The 20,378-nt window shown below is 39.6% G+C and overlaps 1 protein-coding gene across 1 annotated transcript in view; it reads right to left on the bottom strand.

The window, feature by feature from the left end:
• Window positions 1–226: 226 nt before the first annotated feature.
• MYO3B (myosin IIIB) overlaps window positions 227–20,378 on the bottom strand; it is a 226,165-nt gene continuing 206,013 nt past the window's right edge. Inside the window, exons 22-25 of the mRNA XM_042949071.1 lie at window positions 6,206–6,315; window positions 5,785–5,831; window positions 4,793–4,972; window positions 227–582 (exon numbers count right to left, since the gene is read on the bottom strand). Coding sequence (XP_042805005.1) covers window positions 4,834–4,972; window positions 5,785–5,831; window positions 6,206–6,315 — 296 coding nt within the window. The 3' untranslated portion in view covers window positions 227–582; window positions 4,793–4,833. The remainder of the gene's footprint in view (window positions 583–4,792; window positions 4,973–5,784; window positions 5,832–6,205; window positions 6,316–20,378) is intronic.

Below are 20,378 nucleotides of genomic sequence, written 5' to 3'. Positions count from 1 at the left end.
TAGATAAGTCTCACAAATATAACACTAAATAAAAGAAACAAGACCCAAAAGATTACCTACTACATGATTCTACCTACATAAGTTCCCAAAACCTAACTCTAAGAGGCAAAATTTAACTGTAGTGTTTAGGAATGCACATGAGTGGTAAAATTATAAAGAAAATCAAGGAGGTATTTACCAGCAGAGTCATGAGAGTGCTTGTCTTTGGGAAGGTGGTGATTGGGAAGGGACAAGAGGGACACTTCTAGTGTGCTGACAATGGTCCATTGCATGCACAGATGTTTATACAGATGCTCACTTTCTGATAACTGACTGAATTGACTCTTCTGATTTGTGCCCTTTTCTGTATTTGTATGACATTTAAACATAAAGAAAGCTAAAGGAAGTGGACGGAGGCATATCTTCAGATGAACCAAAATGTAAAACCAGCAGCTCAGAGCATGAACACCAAAGGTGCAGTTAAGTGAAACTGTTCTATTCCCAGAATGATTTCTATTTTGTCCAGGGTCAGTTATTTTGTTTGTCTTGACAATATCCTTCAGCCTGTTGGTTTTCTTCACGTCAGGTATCCTCGCAGAGATACTATCAAAAGTCAATGACACATAAAAATAGATGTTTAATTGTATAAAGTTTAAAAGGTAATCAACAAAAATTTAAATATACAATTATAATCACTGGAAGAAGTAAGAGAGAAAGGAGATAAAACTGAAATAAATGCACATCTTTCATAGAAGGGGAGAGTAAATGTTATCAATAATGATAAACCAAAGAAGATAGAAGTAAATTATCCATAGATACGATGGAAACCATTAGAAGAATTAGAAATAGTAAAAAATGGTTGATTCTGCGGGGAGGGACTAAGGTAGGGACAGGGAGATAATGTTTTCCATTATCAACCCTCTGGACTATGTGATTTTTGTTTTGTTTTGTCATGTGTATATTACCTTGAAAAATCTCATAAGACTTTTATGAGATTCCAGGTTGAACCTTCTCACATACTTGATTTAAGAATTGCTTCTTGAGTTTGTGGCATTATGACTAGTCCAAGAATAACATCAACAATCTGTAGATGGTGTAGTTGGTTTTCTTGCTTGTTTGTTTGTTTTGTTTATTTATTTTGAGAGAGAGAGAGAGGGAGAGAGAGAATCCCAAGAGAATCAAGAGCTGGATGCTTAACTGACTGAGTCACCCAGGAGCCCTGTGAACCCTATTTCTTTTTTTTTTTAATTTTTTTTATTAAAAAAAATTTTTTTTTTTTAACGTTTATTTTTGAGACAGAGAGAGGCAGAGCATGAACGGGGGAAGGGCAGAGAGAGAGGGAGACACAGAATCGGAAGCAGGCTCCAGGCTCTGAGCCATCAGCCCAGAGCCCGATGCGGGGCTCGAACTCACGGACCGCGAGATCGTGACCTGAGCTGAAGTCGGACGCTCAACTGACTGAGCCACCCAGGCGCCCCCTGTGAACCCTATTTCTAAAGTAACATTAGGAGTTATAGCTTGGCAATGACTAATTATTGTAGAGCTTCAAAATCATAATTTTATAATTATTTATGTTTCCTTTAAACTTATTTTTAGAAATATTTAATTAGAAACAAGGCAGGTATACAATTACATTGTACACAGAGAAATAGGAAGTTAGAAATATTTCTACTCAACAAAAATAGCTAAAGTATCAAATCAAAAGTAGATAAGTCAATGATAAAAGTAAAATTTCCAAAATAGAATATATGACCTCACACCAGTCAGAATGATGTGACAGGAAATAGCAAGTGTTGGCGCCTGGGTGGCTCAGTTGGTTGAGTGTCCAACTTTTCATTTCGGCTCAGGTCATGATCTCATGTTTAGGGAGATGGAGCCCAGAGTCAGGCTGTGCTGACAGCATGGATCCTGCTTGGGATTCTCTCTCTCTCCCTCTCTCTCTGCCCCTCCCCTGTTCACAGGCACAAGCTCATTCTCTCTCTCAAAATAAATAAATATTAAAAAAAAAAAAAAGAAACAGCAAGTGTTGGCAAGGATGAGGAGCAAAGGGGATCCTCGTGTGCTGTTGCTGGGAATATAAACTGGTGCAAACGCTGTGGGAAAAAGTATGGAGGTTCCTTAAAATTAAAAATAGAAAATACCGTATGATCCAGGAATTCCACTACTGGGTATTTACCCAAAGAAAATGAAAACACTCATTCAAAAGATCTAGGCACCCCTATGTTTATTGCAGCATTATTTACAATCGCTAAGATATGAAAGCAACCTAAGTGGTCATTGATAGATGGATAAAGAAGTAGTATATATACGCGACGGACTATTACTCAGCCATAACAAGGGATGAGATCTTGTTATTTGTGACAACATGGATAGACCTGGAGGGGTATTATGCTATGTGAAGTAAGTCAGAGAAAGAGATACTGTGTGATTTCACTTACATGGGGAATCTAAGAAGCAAAACAGATGAACAAATGAACAAATAAACATACAAACAAAACCCAGAAACAAACTCATTGATATAGGAAAAAAAAAAACTGGTAGCTGCCAGAGGGGAGTGGGGTGGGGAGGTGGGAGAAATAGGTGAAGGGGATTGAGAGATAACAGACTTCCAGTTTTAAATAACAAATCACCAGAGATGAAAACTTAAGTACAGTAAATTTAGTCAATAACAAGGTTGCATAGTGACAGATGGTAACTATGTTTATAGTGGTAAGCACTGCACGATACATAGAAGTGTTGAATCACTATATTGTGTACCTATACTATACTTCAAAACAAAAATATTTATATTAGAATAATGTTAAAATCTATATATTCTAGATATTTAAAATTTTTTAACGTTTATTCATTTTTTAAAATTTTTTATTAAAATTTTTTTTTTAATGTTTATTTATTTTTGAGACAGAGAGACAGAGCATGAACAGGGGAGGGTCAGAGAGAGAGGGAGACACAGAATCCGAAGCAGGCTCCAGGCTCTGAGCTGTCAGCGCAGAGCCCGACGCAGGGCTTGAACTCACGGACTGCGAGATCATGACCTGAGCCGAAGTCAGACGCTTAACCGACTGAGCCACCCAGGCGCCCCTAATGTTTATTCATTTTTGAGAGAGAGAGTGAGAGAGCACAAGTGTGCAAGTGGGGGAGGGGCAGAGAGAGAGAGAGAGAGAGAGAGAGAGAGAGAGAGAGAGGGAGACACAGAATCTGAAGCAGGCTCCAGGCTCTGAGCTGTCAGCACAGAGCCCAATGTGGGGCTTGAACTCACAAACCACGAGATCATGTCCTGTGCCAAAATCAGATGCTTAACTGACTCAGCCACCCAGGAGCCCCATATTCTAGATATTTTTTAAACAATAAAGTTCACTTGTGTTTCTTCTGCTCTGTCTACATATACATTTCTTTGGGGTGAACATCTGAGAAAAAAAATCAAGGCTCATTTTTTTTTTTTTAAAGTAAAGTTTAACTATTTAACTTTTCCTATTTTTTTCCCTCGTAAAAAAAATTTCTGAGATCTTTAAATGCCTCCTTTCATTATTTTATCTCTGTAAAACGTGGGTATTAAAATTCTCCCCTTTATCACTCTGAAAACGATTTTTCTCTATTTCCTCCAGTTAATTTTTCTAAAAATCTGGGAACTCCCATTGTACTATCTGCCAAGTATTTTAAAGTAAAAAAAAATGTTGAGAACATCTGTTCTAGGGAAAAGGTCTTGTAGGGTTTTTTTGTTTTTTTTTTTTTTTTTTTTTTTTTTACCTCACACAGCAATCTTACACATTGTTTTGCATAGAGGAGTTGCTCCAAAGCTGTTTGCTGTATTGAATCATATTGAGTATTATAATATATGGTATAACATTATTATAATAGGACTAGCCCAAACTGGAGTGAAAAAAATCAGAGTTTATGGTATAAGAAAAGTGATTAATCATGTGTAACAACAGAATTGAAATTTTCTTGTCAGATACGTTAGTATAACTTAAGTGAAGTCCCTCCATTCATTTAAGTGCATTACTGGATGTCCACTCTGTGCCAGGCACTACCCTAGGCTCTGTGCCCACAAAAATAGACAAGACAAGATCCTTCCTCTATAATCACTCACAGCCTAGTGGAGGCGGCCAACCAGAGACTGGGAAGTTACTAAACCACAGGACGTGGACTGTGTATGGCAGGTCCAAATTTTCTGTCCCTCTAACTCCTTTCTATTTACTGCTAAGGTGATGGGAGTAAAGAAGCAAAAGCTTTATCAGCATAATAATTAGCAAGAGAGGGGTCCATCTGCCTTATAGAAAGACTTAGGCTTGCCCCCTAAATACAAAAATTTATCCTGACCTAGGAGATCTTGAGTGCACTCCTTTAGGATGGGGGCACTCTGCAGTGGAACCCTGACTCTGAAGAGATGCCTGGAGGGTCTCTCAGGAAGGAGGTGGATGCCAGAGAGAGGTGAGGTAGAAACAGAGTCCTGGATTTTCACAGGGGCAGATTTTGCATGGATGGACACAGCAGGAAAAATAAATGTCAGTATTCATGATTGGCTAATGGCAAGGTTGTCTGTTACCCCCCTAGACGTTGAGGTCTTCGTTACTGCCATGAACGATGGTTACTGCTATAGTGAAGATGTGCTCAGTGTCCCACAGCTACGAAAAATTGCCCCACTCAGGCTGCACTGCAGATGTGGGGAGGGCAATGGAGGTATGAGAAAATGGTTGGGAATATGAAAATTGTTCAGCAAGGCTCAGACATGCACCATGTGTCCAAAGAAGCTGACCCGTTGCAGTGCTTTCTTATGAAATGACAATCAGTCAACTACCATGATTGTTCTTACCCTCCGCAGACTTGGTGGGGGGGGCGGGCAGGACGTACAGCTCAGTGCTGAGCAGAAGATGCTCCTTTTGAGGATGAGGGATAAAAGAAAGGGCAGCCTGGGTTGTCTTCCTCAGGAACGGAGTCCACAGGTGACAAAGATTTATAATACTCATCTTCCCCATCAAGCACTTTGATTTGGCTGCAACAAAGAAAAGAGTTTTCAGGAAAAAGAGAAAACAAATGCTGCAGTCATCACCCAGGCAGCTAACGCTGCATGAGTACTGGGAACAGGGCTGGGTCCCACCCCCGGAAGGGAAGGACAACTTAGGGTACCTCAGCGTGACCCAGAACTCAGGAACTGACTCTGATCCACAAAGCCTTTGCCTCTGGGTCACAGACTGATAAAGGGCTGAATTTAGTGGCGTCTGGAGGTTGTGATCATATTACAACTTTTCTGTCCGAATTTACTTGTCTGTCCCTGTTTGGTTCCTAGATGAGAAAGTTCCCCTCCTGCCCTCCTCCAGTTCTCAAATTAATACCAGTTAGCTATGTCACTGTATTCTCGGTCAAGATACTAACAATCAAATGGGCCACAAACTCCTTAGTGTCCTGTGTCTAACCACAGGGGGAAATTTTCCTCTGTGTATCTTTAAGGCCCAGGGGTAGGGTGATGTGGGAAGTGGCCTGTTTGCACTGTGTGGAATGCTCTCATCTGTGAGAGAGTTTTATACAATCTGCTATGACTGCAATTAGGAGGAAACTACAACTTCCTGGGATAATTATGAGAAATAACATTTGCCTTTAGGTGGCAATTTCAGCCTTTTTGGACAGAATAGACTCAAGTTTTATACAGCTGCTACTGTGAAAAGTAGTTTCCAGTGTCAATAATAGTGGTGATATCCCCATTTGCATATTTTTAGAAGCTCTTCTGGAAAGTTTTGCATTTTCTGTAATATCACAAAGGACCCCTTCTGTTTACAGTTGCTTAGAACTAAGAAGACAGATATTTACCCAAGTTTTCTTGGCTTCCTTTTGCTCCCTTGATATTCTAGAGTTCCCTGTGGAGAGGGCCAAGAACACACAGTCAAAGCAAAGCAGCAAGTCGTTAATTTTTAATTCAAAGTGATTTTGTGTTGAATGCAAGCAGATGCTGATAATATCAGAAGTCACAGCATAATTTTTTTGATCAAAGGGCTCAAGTGAGCCTGATGAAGCATGCATCTTGCTCGTCTTTGATAAACCACATCAATTATTCACCGTGAAGGCAGACATCCTGACATGAAAGCAACAGATAAAGAGCCTAAGCACATGTTCAAGAAGAGAGCATAAGAGAGTGGGGGTGGGGCTGGAGGGGCTGGAACAGGTATTAATAACAGAATTATTAACTGGAAACAAAGCCAGTGAAACAGCTTTATGGCCACTTTGAACTCACATTTAACTGGTTATAGTACATGGTGTCCTCAGGGCTACTCAACATTTTGGGCTGCTGACATCTTCGGCGAGGTGTTCGCTGCTTCTGTACAAGACCATTTTCTGAAACTGCTACAAGACAGCAAAACTTTACTGTAAACCATCTAAGGTATTGGGAAAATTAGGTAAAAATAGCTCTTCACATAAATGCACTTAGTGGAAACTGTGTCTCATTTTAATGGGCATGTTAGAGCTTTGCTAATATTGGCAGAAATGTCATCCTAAAACACATACACACACATAGGAATTGCTAAGTGTAAACAAGGGCCACTGTCTGTAACTTTGCCTTCATCTCTCTTATCTAAATCAGAAGTCAAGAGTGACAGAAAGCAAATTGGTTTGTCCATGCTGGTGAAGTAGAGGTTGGTGGCCAGCCTTTGTAGAGCACAGAGTCCTATCTTCATGGGATAACTCAGGACAATGAAGGCAATCCGGGATAGTTTGCACTACATCTTACAGTGAGGGTTCAAAGACATCTGGAGCACACACCCTCTTGGGTAGATGAGAAGCAAACCTTTTGGTGGGATACGTTTCGGAGGGAAAATGGCTTGAGCTAGTATTTACTGAAATGCTTTGAACAATACCATTGATCCATGCAATCTCTGGAGATAGCGTAAAGGAGAAGGGGAAAAGATAATTGCATGATTTCACAGAGCAGCCTCTCTGTGTTAGCCCCGATTTCAGAACCCTGGACCAAGAGTGAACTGGAGTTTAAGAAACCACGTGTCCAATGAAGTCATGATTTATTTCCCTTCCAAGCAGATGATTTTTGTGGAATCTGCTGTCCTTTTGGCACTATATCTGAATCAGGATTTAGCAGTTTTAACTTCTTGCCAACACACACACACACACACACACACACACACACACACACACACCAGAGCTGCCACACAATACTGTTTATGAATGTTACAGTCCAGAGAAGAGTTCTCACTTTCCTGGACCGAGTGTGTATCATATTCATAAAACAGGGTTGTAGATTTGTACCTGGAATCATAGTTTGACTTCACTGGAGGTTCTTACTATTTAGGGAAACTCTGGGGGAATTTTCTAAGTGAAGAATGACTTAGCAAGGACCATTATGAATAGCAAATTATCAGTTTCCTAAGTATGAAGTTTCACACCTTTACTGTTCTTGAACTGGAACCTATCTATATTGGCCAAGACTATTAGAACCATACAAGGATTTAGGAACTATTTATTCTAAATGCCTATTTTTTTATTTTTTTTTTTGGAAAAGAAAACAGGCCCACAAGTGTTGAATGACTCATCCTAGATGAAATGGGAGAGTGAGGACCTAACCCTAGACTCTTACCTCCTGTTCTGGAAGCATTCTTTTTAAAACTATAGCATACTGTCCTTCTTAACAAGAAACTTTTTTTGTAAGCTGAGATCTAAGTAAAAGTAAGCTCCATTGTGCTATGTTGCTTGCAGAAGGTTCTAGTAGCCATTAAAGATATCCCTGTACATATCTTCAGGAAGTCTGTGTAGAGGGCAGGACTCCAGTATCTTGGGCTGGCATCATCCTCAGAGTATAAGGAATCCAGAATTGATATGGGTTCTTTCTGATACTTCCAACATACCTACCGCCTGCTTGGTTTGTGAAGTCCATATGCTGTAATATGGTAGGACACAGGTGCCCTGTCTCATCTCCTCTGATTTATAGATTAATGAACAGAAGTGTATAGAGTTAAAGTTGCTGGTGTGAACATGCACTAGAGATCTGACATCTATTCTCCCTTAGACTTCTTAATGTTATGGGAATTCCAACCTTGGAAACTCGAAAGACTGATCTTAAATAGTTTCTGAGTTCAGCTGGAGTTCAGCCCAGTTCAGCTGGACTTCATATAGTGTTTACATTTAATCAGAAACTTTTATTTATATTCTCAACTGGGGATACTTAAGATGTGGTTCGCAAATTTTGTTCTCGATGAATTTGCTATTCCATGGGTGGGTATTCTTTTCCTGATTTTTAGAACTTAGGAATTAAGTTATTGGGCATAATTTTCACAATTTTAGCATTTCTCCCATAAATTAAAAAAAAATCTGTTGGTGTCTGATGGTATCTATACTATACTAGAATCTAGTATAAGCTGGTGTCGGATTTAGCATTAAATTTTAATTTTAATTATTTTAACTTAAATATCTCCATGTCTCACAATGTTTTACAGAGTGCCATAACTTACAAGAGTTTTGCCATTGGAACAAATTTGAGTATCACTGGTGTGTGATCAATAATAAGAAACCAAATAAATATTTGGGAAATGAATCATTATTTAATAAATGCTGTTGAATGGGGCACCTGGATGGCTCTGTTGGTTAAACTTCCAACTTCAGCTCCTCAGATCATGACCCTACAGCTCATAGGTTTGAGCCCTGCATCAGGCTCTGTGCTGACAGTTCAGAGCCTGGAGCCTGCTTTGGATTCTATGTCTCCCTCTCTCTCTGACCCTTCCCCCCTCACACTCTTGTTTCTCTCTCTCGAAAATAAATAAAATGTTAAAAAAAAATAAATGCTGTTGGAACAATTTGATAGTAATATACAAAAAGTATAACTTAAATATAGACCTTATAAGGTTTATCCTATATGTAAGGTACTTTGCTGGACATTGTGGGGAAAACAAAGAAAAATAAGACAAGGTCCCTGCCTTCAGTCTAGTAGACAGCATTGAGTCTTAAGAGGTTAAGAGACTTGTCATAAATTAGTGCTGCTGGGCTCAAGTTAGTGTTAAAAATTTTTTAAATCTTTTACTTTTCTCAATATGCTTTTTGATTCTTACAGGCCACAATAAATTCCAGATGAGTTATATAGTTAAACATTTTAAATATTCCTATAAAAACCTTAAAGGGAAATGAAATAGACTATTTTAACTGTGGAAGAAAATATTAATGACAAAGATGGGTCCAATTAGAGTAAAATATTCTATATGATAGACAGTAACAAAACTAAGATGAAAGGAAGTGCAATAGAAAGATAAAAACAAATTTAAAAATATATACACACAAAAGTCTACTATCCATAATGTGGAAAGGCTGAGGTGAGAAAAAGATGGAGAAAAAATCATATATGTTGAAATATACAATGAAATGAGATAGTGAAAAATGTTTAGCCATCCGGACAAAGAGCTTCAACTAAAACAACTACCACTGCCTTTCTATTAATTAGGATAAATAAAAGATCAAAAGACAATGTGGGAGTGGCCCCACATACACAGATGAATCCATAGGCTCCACCCCTCCTGACGTCCAACTTGATGATAGATAGTGAAAGCTAAGCAACTTGTGCCGACAAACATGTCCCAAGGACGTCAACCAGAGGAAGAAAAAAAGACAATTTGTACAATGGTGTAAGATTTTTTTTTTTTTTTGCATTGGAAAAAGGCTAGAAAGATGATGAATATTTAATAGTTGAGGAGAAGTTAACTGTGAGATATGAATGTTGGTGTCATACCACGAAGGCACAACAAGGATAAATTTAAGGTATGCTGTTGATAGATGAAAATTCAAAATTCAGGAAAAGAAGCAAATATAAAACAGCATATAGGACATTGATGAAATCTAAATGTTTATGTACATTGAGAAGTTTTTTTTTCCTTTAAAAATTAAAAAAAATCAATAAGGCATGTAGAGCAAAATTATTCTTTGATTCAGTAGACAAAGAAACTATAGCTAAGAAAGATAAATCTGGAAGTGACAGAGTCGAAGCCACAACCCCTGTCTTTTGAGCCAATCAGTTTGCTTACAGGAGACATAAAACAATCTGGCAATTACCTAGTTCATTTGATTAGTTTATGTAGACAAAATAGGCAATTCAAGTTTGAAGGTAAACATTAGTATATGAGTTATTTGAAGACAATGTTAGTATTCTGAAAGTGGCCTATTCTTACTTCACATAAGCATTTGTAAACCAAGCCAAACTCTCCAGTTTGTAATCCTCTGGAGGCTACCTCCCCATAAAGCTTTTCGAAAGTATATCACGTCATGAGTACTATTTAACATAGGTCTCTTTCCCCTTCAAGAATCCCTGCACCTTCTTTTCCCCTTGCACCTTTTGATTTCATATTTGAGACCCTGAACACACCTTTCTCTTCTGAGCTGACACCGAACTTTGTCATAAACAGGAGATATGCCTGTCATAAAATGGAAGAAATGTAAATGACACCTCAGTGAGGAGCGCTGGGACAGGCATACTTCTCTCTCTAACCCCAAATCACCACACTCTGCGGCTGCACAACTGGCTGAGTCCTTGGTGAGAGACAAACAGCTGAATTCAGTTGATGGCTTCATTACATAACTTCAAACAACTGGTTTGGAAATTTCATATTCCAGTTCTTTTTATCGAACATGCAGGTATATCCAAGCTAGAGTTGCCAGATCAAATACAGAACACCCAATTAAATTTGAATTTCAGATAAACAACCAATACTTTTTTTAATCTACTAAAATCCTGTGCGATATTCAGGACACACTTGTATTAAATTAAAAAGTGATCAGTTATTCATTTGAAATTCAAATCTAGCTGGGTATTCTGTAGTTTTTGTTGTTGTTAAATCTGGCAACCCTAATTCACAAGCACAATTTCAAGTCGCAAACAAGGCGTTTTGTTCCCTCCTAGGGTCTCAGAGATGAAGAAGGAAACTATTTCCTCTGCTCTAATTGACTTGCTGAGTTACAGCTATTTTGGCTACAAATGCTCTTCTCTACACTGTCCCCTAACACTTAGGGTTTCACTTTTTATCACCCATTACAGATGTGCCATTCTGATCCATTTCCTAGCAGGATCGTAGTGAGGGAAAGACAACCACAGTGAAGGCAGGATGGGGCATACAGCCCAAATATTTCCCTGCTTAGTGGGACAGTATGAACTCTGGGCCCCCATGGAATGGACAGGTAATGGGCAGGGTTCCTGGGAGGAGAGAGAGAGAGAGCACACCAGGAGAACCATGGTCATATGCACCCTTCCTGTGGGCCCTCAGCAGGCAGGAATATGTTCTGAGTGGCAAGACTGCCAATCTATCTGATTGCCATTTTGTGGATGAGCCTTTCCTAGGGTCATTTGCCAAGTAAAACATCTCCTTGAAGCAAATAGTGTTCAGTGTTCTAGATTTACAGATGGCAAATCCCACGTGGGGTTACTAGATATTTCCCTGAGGCACAAAACAGAATTAAGAGTTATGCAATTCATTTACAGACTTCTGTCAACTCTGCATAAAGGGAGGTACATCATTTCTGTGACCAAAGTTCTCAGGGCAACTGGAGGTGACAGTAGCCTAGCTGTCAGCTGGATTATCTTTCTCCTCAATGATAGCCGACCATGCTGCATGGCACCCCGGTGACACTTAATGAAACAGCTTCCAATGAGATGACTTGGCTTTTCTGGCTCTGTGCCTCTTCACTTACCATTTCATTTTTATGTATCAAATCTTGTTTTACAAAGTAGCTTTTTATTTATTTCATCTCATTTTGGGAAGGACAACTAACCCCAAAGAGATAACAAAGGCATAAGGAGATTAAGAGATCACATAGCAGTTAGAGACAAAGTCCAACTGAGAATTCAGGTTTCCGAATGTCCTCACCAATGATCGTTTTCTTTACATTACACAAGTGGTTCAGTTTTTAGAAATACTGGTGCCCAGATCAGGACCTAGGCATGGATATTAAAAAAAAAATCTCCTTGGATAGTTCTAATGTACAGCCAGGGTTGAGAGCCACTATACTAGACCATACTAAATCTTTCCTTAACAATAAGAACCACATTGGCAGGAAGCCTGCGATAATCTGCACTACCTTAAAAACGCAGTCTAGGGAAGAATCTTCCCAATGTGTTGTAAACCACTTGCTCCTGATATACCCTGAGGCATAGGCTATTTCAGGGATGCTCAGAGTCTTGACAGGGAATAGGAGGGAAGATATTATGCCCTGGGAACTCAGATTTTCAAATTTAAGTCACAACACGGGGCTGATAAATCTCTGTGGTTCAGCCCCTTCCTTATATATCTAAGGGGTGTGAACCCAGGGAGCTTGGGCCCCTCTGCTGGTCTCCCTTCAGAGCCAGGGCTAGAACTCAGGTCTTTTGGTTCAAAATCCCAAAGCCTAGGCCATGGCGTTTACTACAATGCTTGTTCTTTTACTGAGACATTCTTATAAGTTTTCACCTCACCATGTCTAACTTCAGGAGGGACTAAGGAATTCAGTGGGTTTTTGTAAAACATACGCACAACCAGAAAGAGAGATTTTCTCCTGGGGTGCATGTAATTCAGATCTTCCTTTCTAAGATGAAAGGAAAGCTACAAATTTTCCCAGTTGCCATGTTATGTCATGAACAATCTTCTTCAAAATTGCAGAATTGCTACAAAGAAAATATCCCTGAGTTAAATTAGTGCCTGTGGAAGATGGTGGAGTTATAAATTGTCTGTGTGGAATTTTCTCCTTACTCGTTAGGGAAGTAGTAATAACTTCCCCTAAAACTATTTTATAGCTCAGGGCTTGGCATACATTTAACAAATAATGAATGAATAAATGAATGAATGAATAAATGAATGAATGAAATGGTGACCATTCACTACTCTTGTCAAGATTTATTCCATCTGTGTGGCCCCCTCTTTGGTTCTGTCAATCAGGATATTATTGCCAAGGCTTCCAATAGGAAGAGGGCCTTTCCTATCTTGGGACACCTCTGGGGAGACTAATCTACAAAGGAGGGAGATGAAGTCAGCATCTTAAAAACAAAGTTGATTAGTATTTTTTTCCTTTAATATCCTTTCAATACTTTTCTAGGACTATGCATTCACTTTTCTTAACCAAAAATCCCGTCACTTATTTGCTACTGCTTTTTCCCCTCACTTAACAGTAAAGTCATAAGTATTTTCCGTGATATTAACCTACCTTAAAAATAGTATACTTCGGGGCACCTGGGTGGCTCAGTCAGTTGAGCATCTGACTCTTGATTTCAGCTCAGGTCATGATCCCAGGGCAATGGAATCAAGTCCCAAGTTGAGCTCCAGGCTGAGCATGGAGCCTGCTTGGGATTCTCTCTCTCTGCCCCTCTCTTCTGCTTGTGCACACACCCTTTCTCTCTCAAATAAAAATAAAAAATAAAACAAAAATAGTATATTTCATTTACAGTTATATTTTTTTAAGATTTGATTTTTTAAGTTACCTCTACACCCAACATGGGGCTCAAACTTGTAACCCTGAGATCAAGAGTCACATGCTCTATCAACTGAGCCAGCCAGGTGCCCCTAGAATTACATTTTTAAAGTAATAGATAAACATGATGTTCAAATAAATTAAGCAATGAAAAGTCAATCTTTTTGCCCACCCCATGTTCCCTTCCCCTAAATAGTAGGAAATCCTGGAACAAGTTTTTGTCTTCCAGATTGGTCTAAATGGCATCATTTCTAATGGTTGTATGGTATTTTATTTAATGGGTGATACATGATAAACTTATATAATTTCCCATACTGGGCATGGAAGTTGATTCCAGTGTTTTTTGATAAGTAATGTTTTGAGGAACATCTCAGAATGTGATCTTTGATAATCCACATTGTTTTCTTGAGATAAATTCCTAGAGGTTGAATTACTGGCCAAAAAGTATACGTATTAAAAAAATTTTTTTAATGTTAATTTATTTTTTGAGAGAGAGAGGGAGACAGAGTGTGAGCAGGGGAGGGGCAGAGAGAGAGGGAGACACAGAATCTGAAGCAGGCTCCAGGCTCTGAGCTGTCAGCACAGAGCATGATGTGGGACTCAAACTCACTACCGGTGACATCGTCATCTGAGCTGAAGTCGGACACTCAATTGACTGAGCCACCCAGGTGCCCCAAGAGATTATACATTTCTAAAGGTCCTCACCAGCATGGGAGAGCATCTTTAAGAAAAAGTCTGATAATTCAATAGGTGAAAAATGGCACATCATTTGTGTTTGGATTTCATTTCATTGATTACTTGAGCAGATGAGTGTCTGTCTTCCCCCCCCCCCCCATGTTTATTACCAATAGTGTTTCAGGATTCCTCTTGCGCTGGAAGCAGCAACAAAGTTCATAGGTCCTGCCTGACCTAAAATGGGTGGAACAAGTTGTTGTCTGTCTGTTGTGACGGCATGATAGTTGAGAGTTCCCACTTGCTAACAGGTCTGGAGATGCCTCTTTTTACAATTAGTCTGCTGTAGGAAAGCATTTCTCAAACTTCTGTCATCATCCACCTCTTAAACATTTTTTGCTATATTCAAGACACCTGTACTATTTATTCTTCATGTAGTATTTTTAAAATCAAAATTTTTTTTACTTAAATATATTTCTTTAAGAATGAAACTTTATTCACTGCTGTACTAAATAGAAAGCCAGGGTCATATGCCATAAATAGAAATAAACCATAAAGTGGGGCGCCTGGGTGGCTCAGTCAGTTAAGCCTCTGACTTCAGCTCAGGTCATGATCTTGTGGTCAGTGACTTCGAGCCCTACATTAGGCTCTGTGCTGACAGCTCAGAGCTTGGAGCCTGTTTCAGATTCTGTCTATCTCTCTCTCTCTCTGCTCCTCCCCCTCTCGTACTCTGTCTCTTTCTCTAAAAAAAAAAGGAGTAAACCATAAAGTAAATATAATGAAAACAGAACAGTACTATCATACGTGAGTTAGATTCTGTTTCCCACAGAATGTTCTGGGCCTCTTTAAAGGTTTGTTAAAAAGAGAGGAATTTAAGACATATTAATACAGCTACGATTTTCTCCTAAATATGAAGACTTTAAACTGAGAATTGAGTAGCTTTCTTTTACATGACTCAGTGTTAAAAGGAGTAGCTTTCTTTTACATGACTCAGTGTTATTTAAGGTCACGTCCACACACTATTTAAAACTGACCTGGAGATAACCAGAGGCCCATGTCCCACACTTTGGAGAAATAACAGTGTCGTGAAAGAAAAATAAAAACAGTGGGTTTAGAAAAACTGGAGTATGAATCCCACCTCCAGCACTTATTGGAGGTCTGAACCTGGTGATGATGATCACCCAGTCAAGGTTGTAGTGAAGATGACAGAAGATATATGCAGTGGGAAAACCTGGCAGACAAGGCAGAGCAGGGGTCCCTCAGGGGTCACCATAATTCTTGTTATATGAGAGTGGTCCTTGACTTTGGCTGCACATTAGCAGCATCTGAAGAACTTACAAAAAAATACAGATGCCTTGGCCTCACCCCTGGATGTCCTAATTCGGTTAGTCAGGGGTAGGGCTCTGGCATAACTGCTTTTAAAAACAGCCCCACCACCTGTCCGCTTCCAGATGATTTTAACTTGTAGCAGGGCTGGAAAACCTAACGACTTAACCCTTTCCTGAAAGCTTAGGTTGACTGTGCAGATTAGCTAGCTGCCATCTTAAAAAGCTGGCATCGGGTCAGAGAAGTTTCAGTTGGGCAGAAGAAATTCTGGGAAGGGGACGCAGCTACAGTAGGGCTCCCAGCCTTGTCAGGTATTTGCTTTGTGCTGGAAGCTGCATCACATGGCTTGAGCTCCAAGCGGACACTAATTTCCCTGGGCGCTGGGAAAATCATTTCTCTTACTCCAAGAGAACAACTCTGCTGACCACGGGAACATTATCTCTGGTTTCCAGAGGTATGATGTCGCGCAGTGCTCTTCTGCAGGTTTCGGTATGAATGAATGACAAAGCTGAAAAGCCATTCTGACCTACTAAACTCCTTTTAAATCAATCATAAATGTAGGACAAGAACTCTGGGGTGTCAGGAGGGTTGGGACTAGTAAAAAAAATGCTTGAAAGGCACAAGCTTAGCATCAGCAATGGGTTGCTATTGGTGTCTTTCCTTTTGTTTTACTTTGCATACTACTAATGATGTTTGCATCTTGTCCCATCTCTCTGCTTTTAGGAATTTTAAAACTGTTTATCTGAGGTCTCACAATACGCCCTTCCAGCCAGATGTCTTCATGTGGGGATGGCTGACTTCATCTGTACTGTCCCTGACAATGGCTGTTCCCTAACTTTGGCCTTGTGGGTAAGGGGGTAGGAATTAAGGCCAAAATGGCCACCCAAACTCTGCCCAGTAGAAAAGAGCATTAATTCAGCTTTTTCAAAAGTGTCAACATGAAAAAAAGTCTAAGACCTGGATCTGATGCTTAGCAGACCTACAATAGCAGGCAGCAGGCTGGGAGATGTCATTTCTGGAGCTCCTAATGAGATGCAAATCACCTAGTGAACTACTCCGGAGCTGGGAAACAATGTCCTGGGTAAAAGCAGATAAAAATGGAATGAAAGAATGTCTTTGAAGATTGGAACGACATTTTAAATGCTTGAGGATATGGGACACCAGATAGTGCTGGTTTTAGTAAACTAATTGTGACTGGGTCTTTGATTCCTTGTGGCAGAGGATCCTGGGGCATTCATCCCCAGCTCTTTCTTGCTCTCTAAGTTGGAGACCTGGTCCCAGTTCTTGCTGTTAGTGTGCAAAGGGGAGGTCAGCTATCGTGAAACCAACACCGGACTTGGGGTCGGAAGGCCTGGGCATAGTTCAATTTCTGGAACTTACTGGTATGTGACCTGGGTGAATTGCTTCCTTTTCTGGCTGCCACATTTTATCTAACATAGTGATTTTTCGACAAAGGGTGGTGGTGCAGCACATCACACATGTTCTGTTATCCTTGAAGTCATACTCCTTCCCAGAATGTGAGTGCCTGTATGTAGTGAGAGATGAGCCTGATGAGACTTTCTTGCATGAAACCAGTGTGAAAGCAGAAAAAGAGAGAGAACCATTAGCCAAGAGGTTCTTTAAAGTCTCTTCCAACTTTAAGATGCTATGATTGCAGAGTTCCAGCCACTCATCTTCAAAATGGACATAAATGCTGTTGACCCTATTGGCCTTGTTGGAATTTAAAGAAGACCAATCAAAATGCAATCAGGCTTTAGGGAGAAAACTTCTCCATCACTATACCAGAACTTCATCATAATAGGATTCATTCAATTAAAGAGGAAGGCTGCACAAGGGGGTGTTCATCCAAACCCCTTTCGTGGTCACTTGGTTACTGATGGACTAAAAGACCACATTTAATCTCACCCAGCCTTCCCAGCTGTGAGCAAAAACTGTAATGTACAGGTGAATACTGTGCAGCTGTACAAATACTCGCCCAGGTTCACAAATTCTAAAACCTTTTTTCATGTAGAGAGCAGTCATTAGTATGATTGACTTGGTTTGGGGGAGATTATATGCACAAATGATTGGCGTGTGTGCATGTGTGTATGTGTGTCACAGAGAGGGAAAGAGAGAGAGGGAGGGAGGGAGAGAGACATTGTAAAGAACGTATATAATAGACCAAATGAAATGAAATGTGATTTTTGTTTGCATTAAACTAATGAGATGCAAAAGTGAAATCAATGCAGTATTAGTGGTAAAAAATTAGATTACTCTGGTTCTTTCAGTTTTAATCTCCAAAAGCCAATAAAATAGGAAGTATCTGAGGGAAATAAAGTTCAAAAGAAAATAACTACACTGGGTTACTGTCCCATTTTATGCTTCACTTTGGAAAAAGTTGCCTTAGTACACTGTTAATTAAATTTGGTCCAATTATCCAGTACACCTTTAAGATTTATAAAAATAGTGAGACACAAAGGTCTCAGTTCTTGCTCAGATTAAGAGTTTAGACTGCACTTCTTCGAGGTCATACAGAACTACTAAATTTCTTTGTCTTGTTTCTTATAATCTGATGTGAACTTAACAAAATCCGTTATGGAAACTACACGGATGGATGACCTATCACACCCCCCTCTTCCTCTTTATTCTCATGGGAAGTGATCTTGTCATGAGGATGTCATAAGAGACCTCAGTCTCTCCATGGGACTCAGAATCTCTCAACAAATTAATGTCATCAACCTTTTTTCCACTTAAATCCTACTTCTCTGAGTTCATTTGACCAGTATAGCTATAGGCACATTCTGGCATGTCACGAAAAAAAAATAAGCCAAGCTTAACAAAGTAAATACTTACAGCTATTATCAGCATAACTGAAAATAGGTATCTCTTGTGTTAGACAGTGATTTAGGCCTTGACAACAAAATTAATCACCAGGCTTGTCTGCAGTGATTTTGTATACTGACACATTTGAGCTGACAGTTTCAGTGCAATTTAATTTTAAGTTTCCAAGCTAACATGTTTCAGGGGATCCATAGCAGCAGTTCTCAACCCTTGGACCCTAAAGAAACACTTTTACAGGGACTCTGTTATCTTGGCTTAGTCCAATAAAATATTCACGATCAGAAACCTGGTAGCATTTATCTGACAATATAGAGAGAATCATATGAACAGGAGCTCTCCACTGGAGTGATCTTGGACATCCGTGATGGTGCCGGGAAATGCGCCACTACCTCCGAAAGGGCGGGAGGTCCTGGCTGACTTGGCACCTTCTCACTTCCAGCTCTCACTGCCTCTCACCCTGCATGAGCTGGGAACCCAGCAGAGTGGGGTTAAATGGGTTGGGGAGCCAGTCCAGCTGGGGGTCATTAGCAATCAAGGACCAGCATTAAAAGGCAGCAGGAGACTAAGGGTCTCTGACAGGCTTGGCTCCATGTACCATCTGGAAAGAAAAAGCTGTTGAAGCTGGATTAAGAAAAAAAGAAAAAAAGAAAAGAACTTCATGGAGACCCCTTCTTGGAGATACAAACATGAACAGTGATGTTTTTCAAAGTGAGTCCATTGTTTTTGAGAGTTGGGCCAGGAAACCAAATTTTCAGGTCAATCTCTGGCCATAATGACAATTCACTGGTGCCTGGGTTGGGACCAGCCCAGGAATTCTAATGGTTTGATAATGGCTAGTAATCAGAACATCCATGCTGGATAATGAGGGAATGGGCATGTTTGTGAAGCCTAAAGTGTGGAGGCAGGCCTCATACCAAACACTTAGCGGAATTCTACACACTGTAGTATGATCTGTGACTAAAAAGAGAAAACCAGACAGCTTTACTTAGGGTGTGCCCAATATTGATTATTTAAGATGTAATTTTTGAAACAATGAAAATTTAAAAACAAGCTGGGACTCACTTTCTCAGGTCATTCTAAGACAATCTGTACAAAGAGGTGTTAGTCATAGACACCACATGTTGCATATACTTGGTCACTGACTTGACTTACATTATTCATTAAGTTGCTTCTCTTTTTTCTTTTTATTTATTTATTTAAAAAATTTGTTTAACATTTATTTAATTTTGAAAGAGAGAACAAGTAGGGGAGGGACAGAGAGAGAGAGAGAGAGGGAGACACAGAATCTGAAGGAGGCTCCGGGCTCTGAGCTGTCAGCACAGGGCTCGATGTGGGGCTTAACTCACGAACCACGAGATCATGACCTGAGCCAAAGTCAGACGCTTAACCGACTGAGCCACCCAGGTGCCCCTCTTTTTTCCTTTTAGACTTTTGGGTGTCCCTCCTCCTTAACTATAAATATGTAAAAAAGAAAAAAAATATTTAAAATACAGTATTTTATTTCTTTTGATCATAGATTGTTAGACTTACAGAATAAAGACAAGTTACAATGTGATCTTTAAGATGTATTACAATACTAATTTAGAATGAGCTGCTAATCTCATTGTAAGAATCACTAATATCATATTATAGTTGAATTCATAAGAGGAATTTTCATTCTAGCTCATTATTGTGTACTTCTAACAGAAATCTTCAGAATACCGTTAGTTCTGATTACAAAGCAGCCAGAGCAAGGAAAAAGACTCAGGCTGTTTTTGTTTTTAGATGGTGAATACACTTTCCTGATATTGTTAAGAATGAATGGTAGCTGAAATTATCCTCATAAAGCCTTTGGCAAGGTCCTAGATGCCTAGTCTGCGGAAAAAGTAACTGGGAAGATCTAGGACACTGTACTCTCTCAGATTCAGGGGAGTGGGGGGTCAGATAACATTGGTTTCTGATTCAGATAGTGGACATCATTTGGAGAACAAATCAAGTGGTCAATGACCAACAGAAACATACAATTCTGAGAGTTGAATCTCATTTCTAATCATCCTATCCTAAACTTTGGATAAATTTATATCCATATTGGCCGGCCTGGCAGAGATAGTGTTTTAAACACATTTTTAAAGTTTATTTTTTTATTTTGAGAGAGAGTAAGAGTGTGAGCATGTGAGCGTGGGCATGGG

This window comes from Panthera leo, chromosome C1, assembly GCF_018350215.1.
Source record: "Panthera leo isolate Ple1 chromosome C1, P.leo_Ple1_pat1.1, whole genome shotgun sequence".
Taxonomy (NCBI): Eukaryota; Metazoa; Chordata; class Mammalia; order Carnivora; family Felidae; genus Panthera; species Panthera leo.
This window is presented reverse-complemented; position numbering and strand designations above follow the sequence as displayed.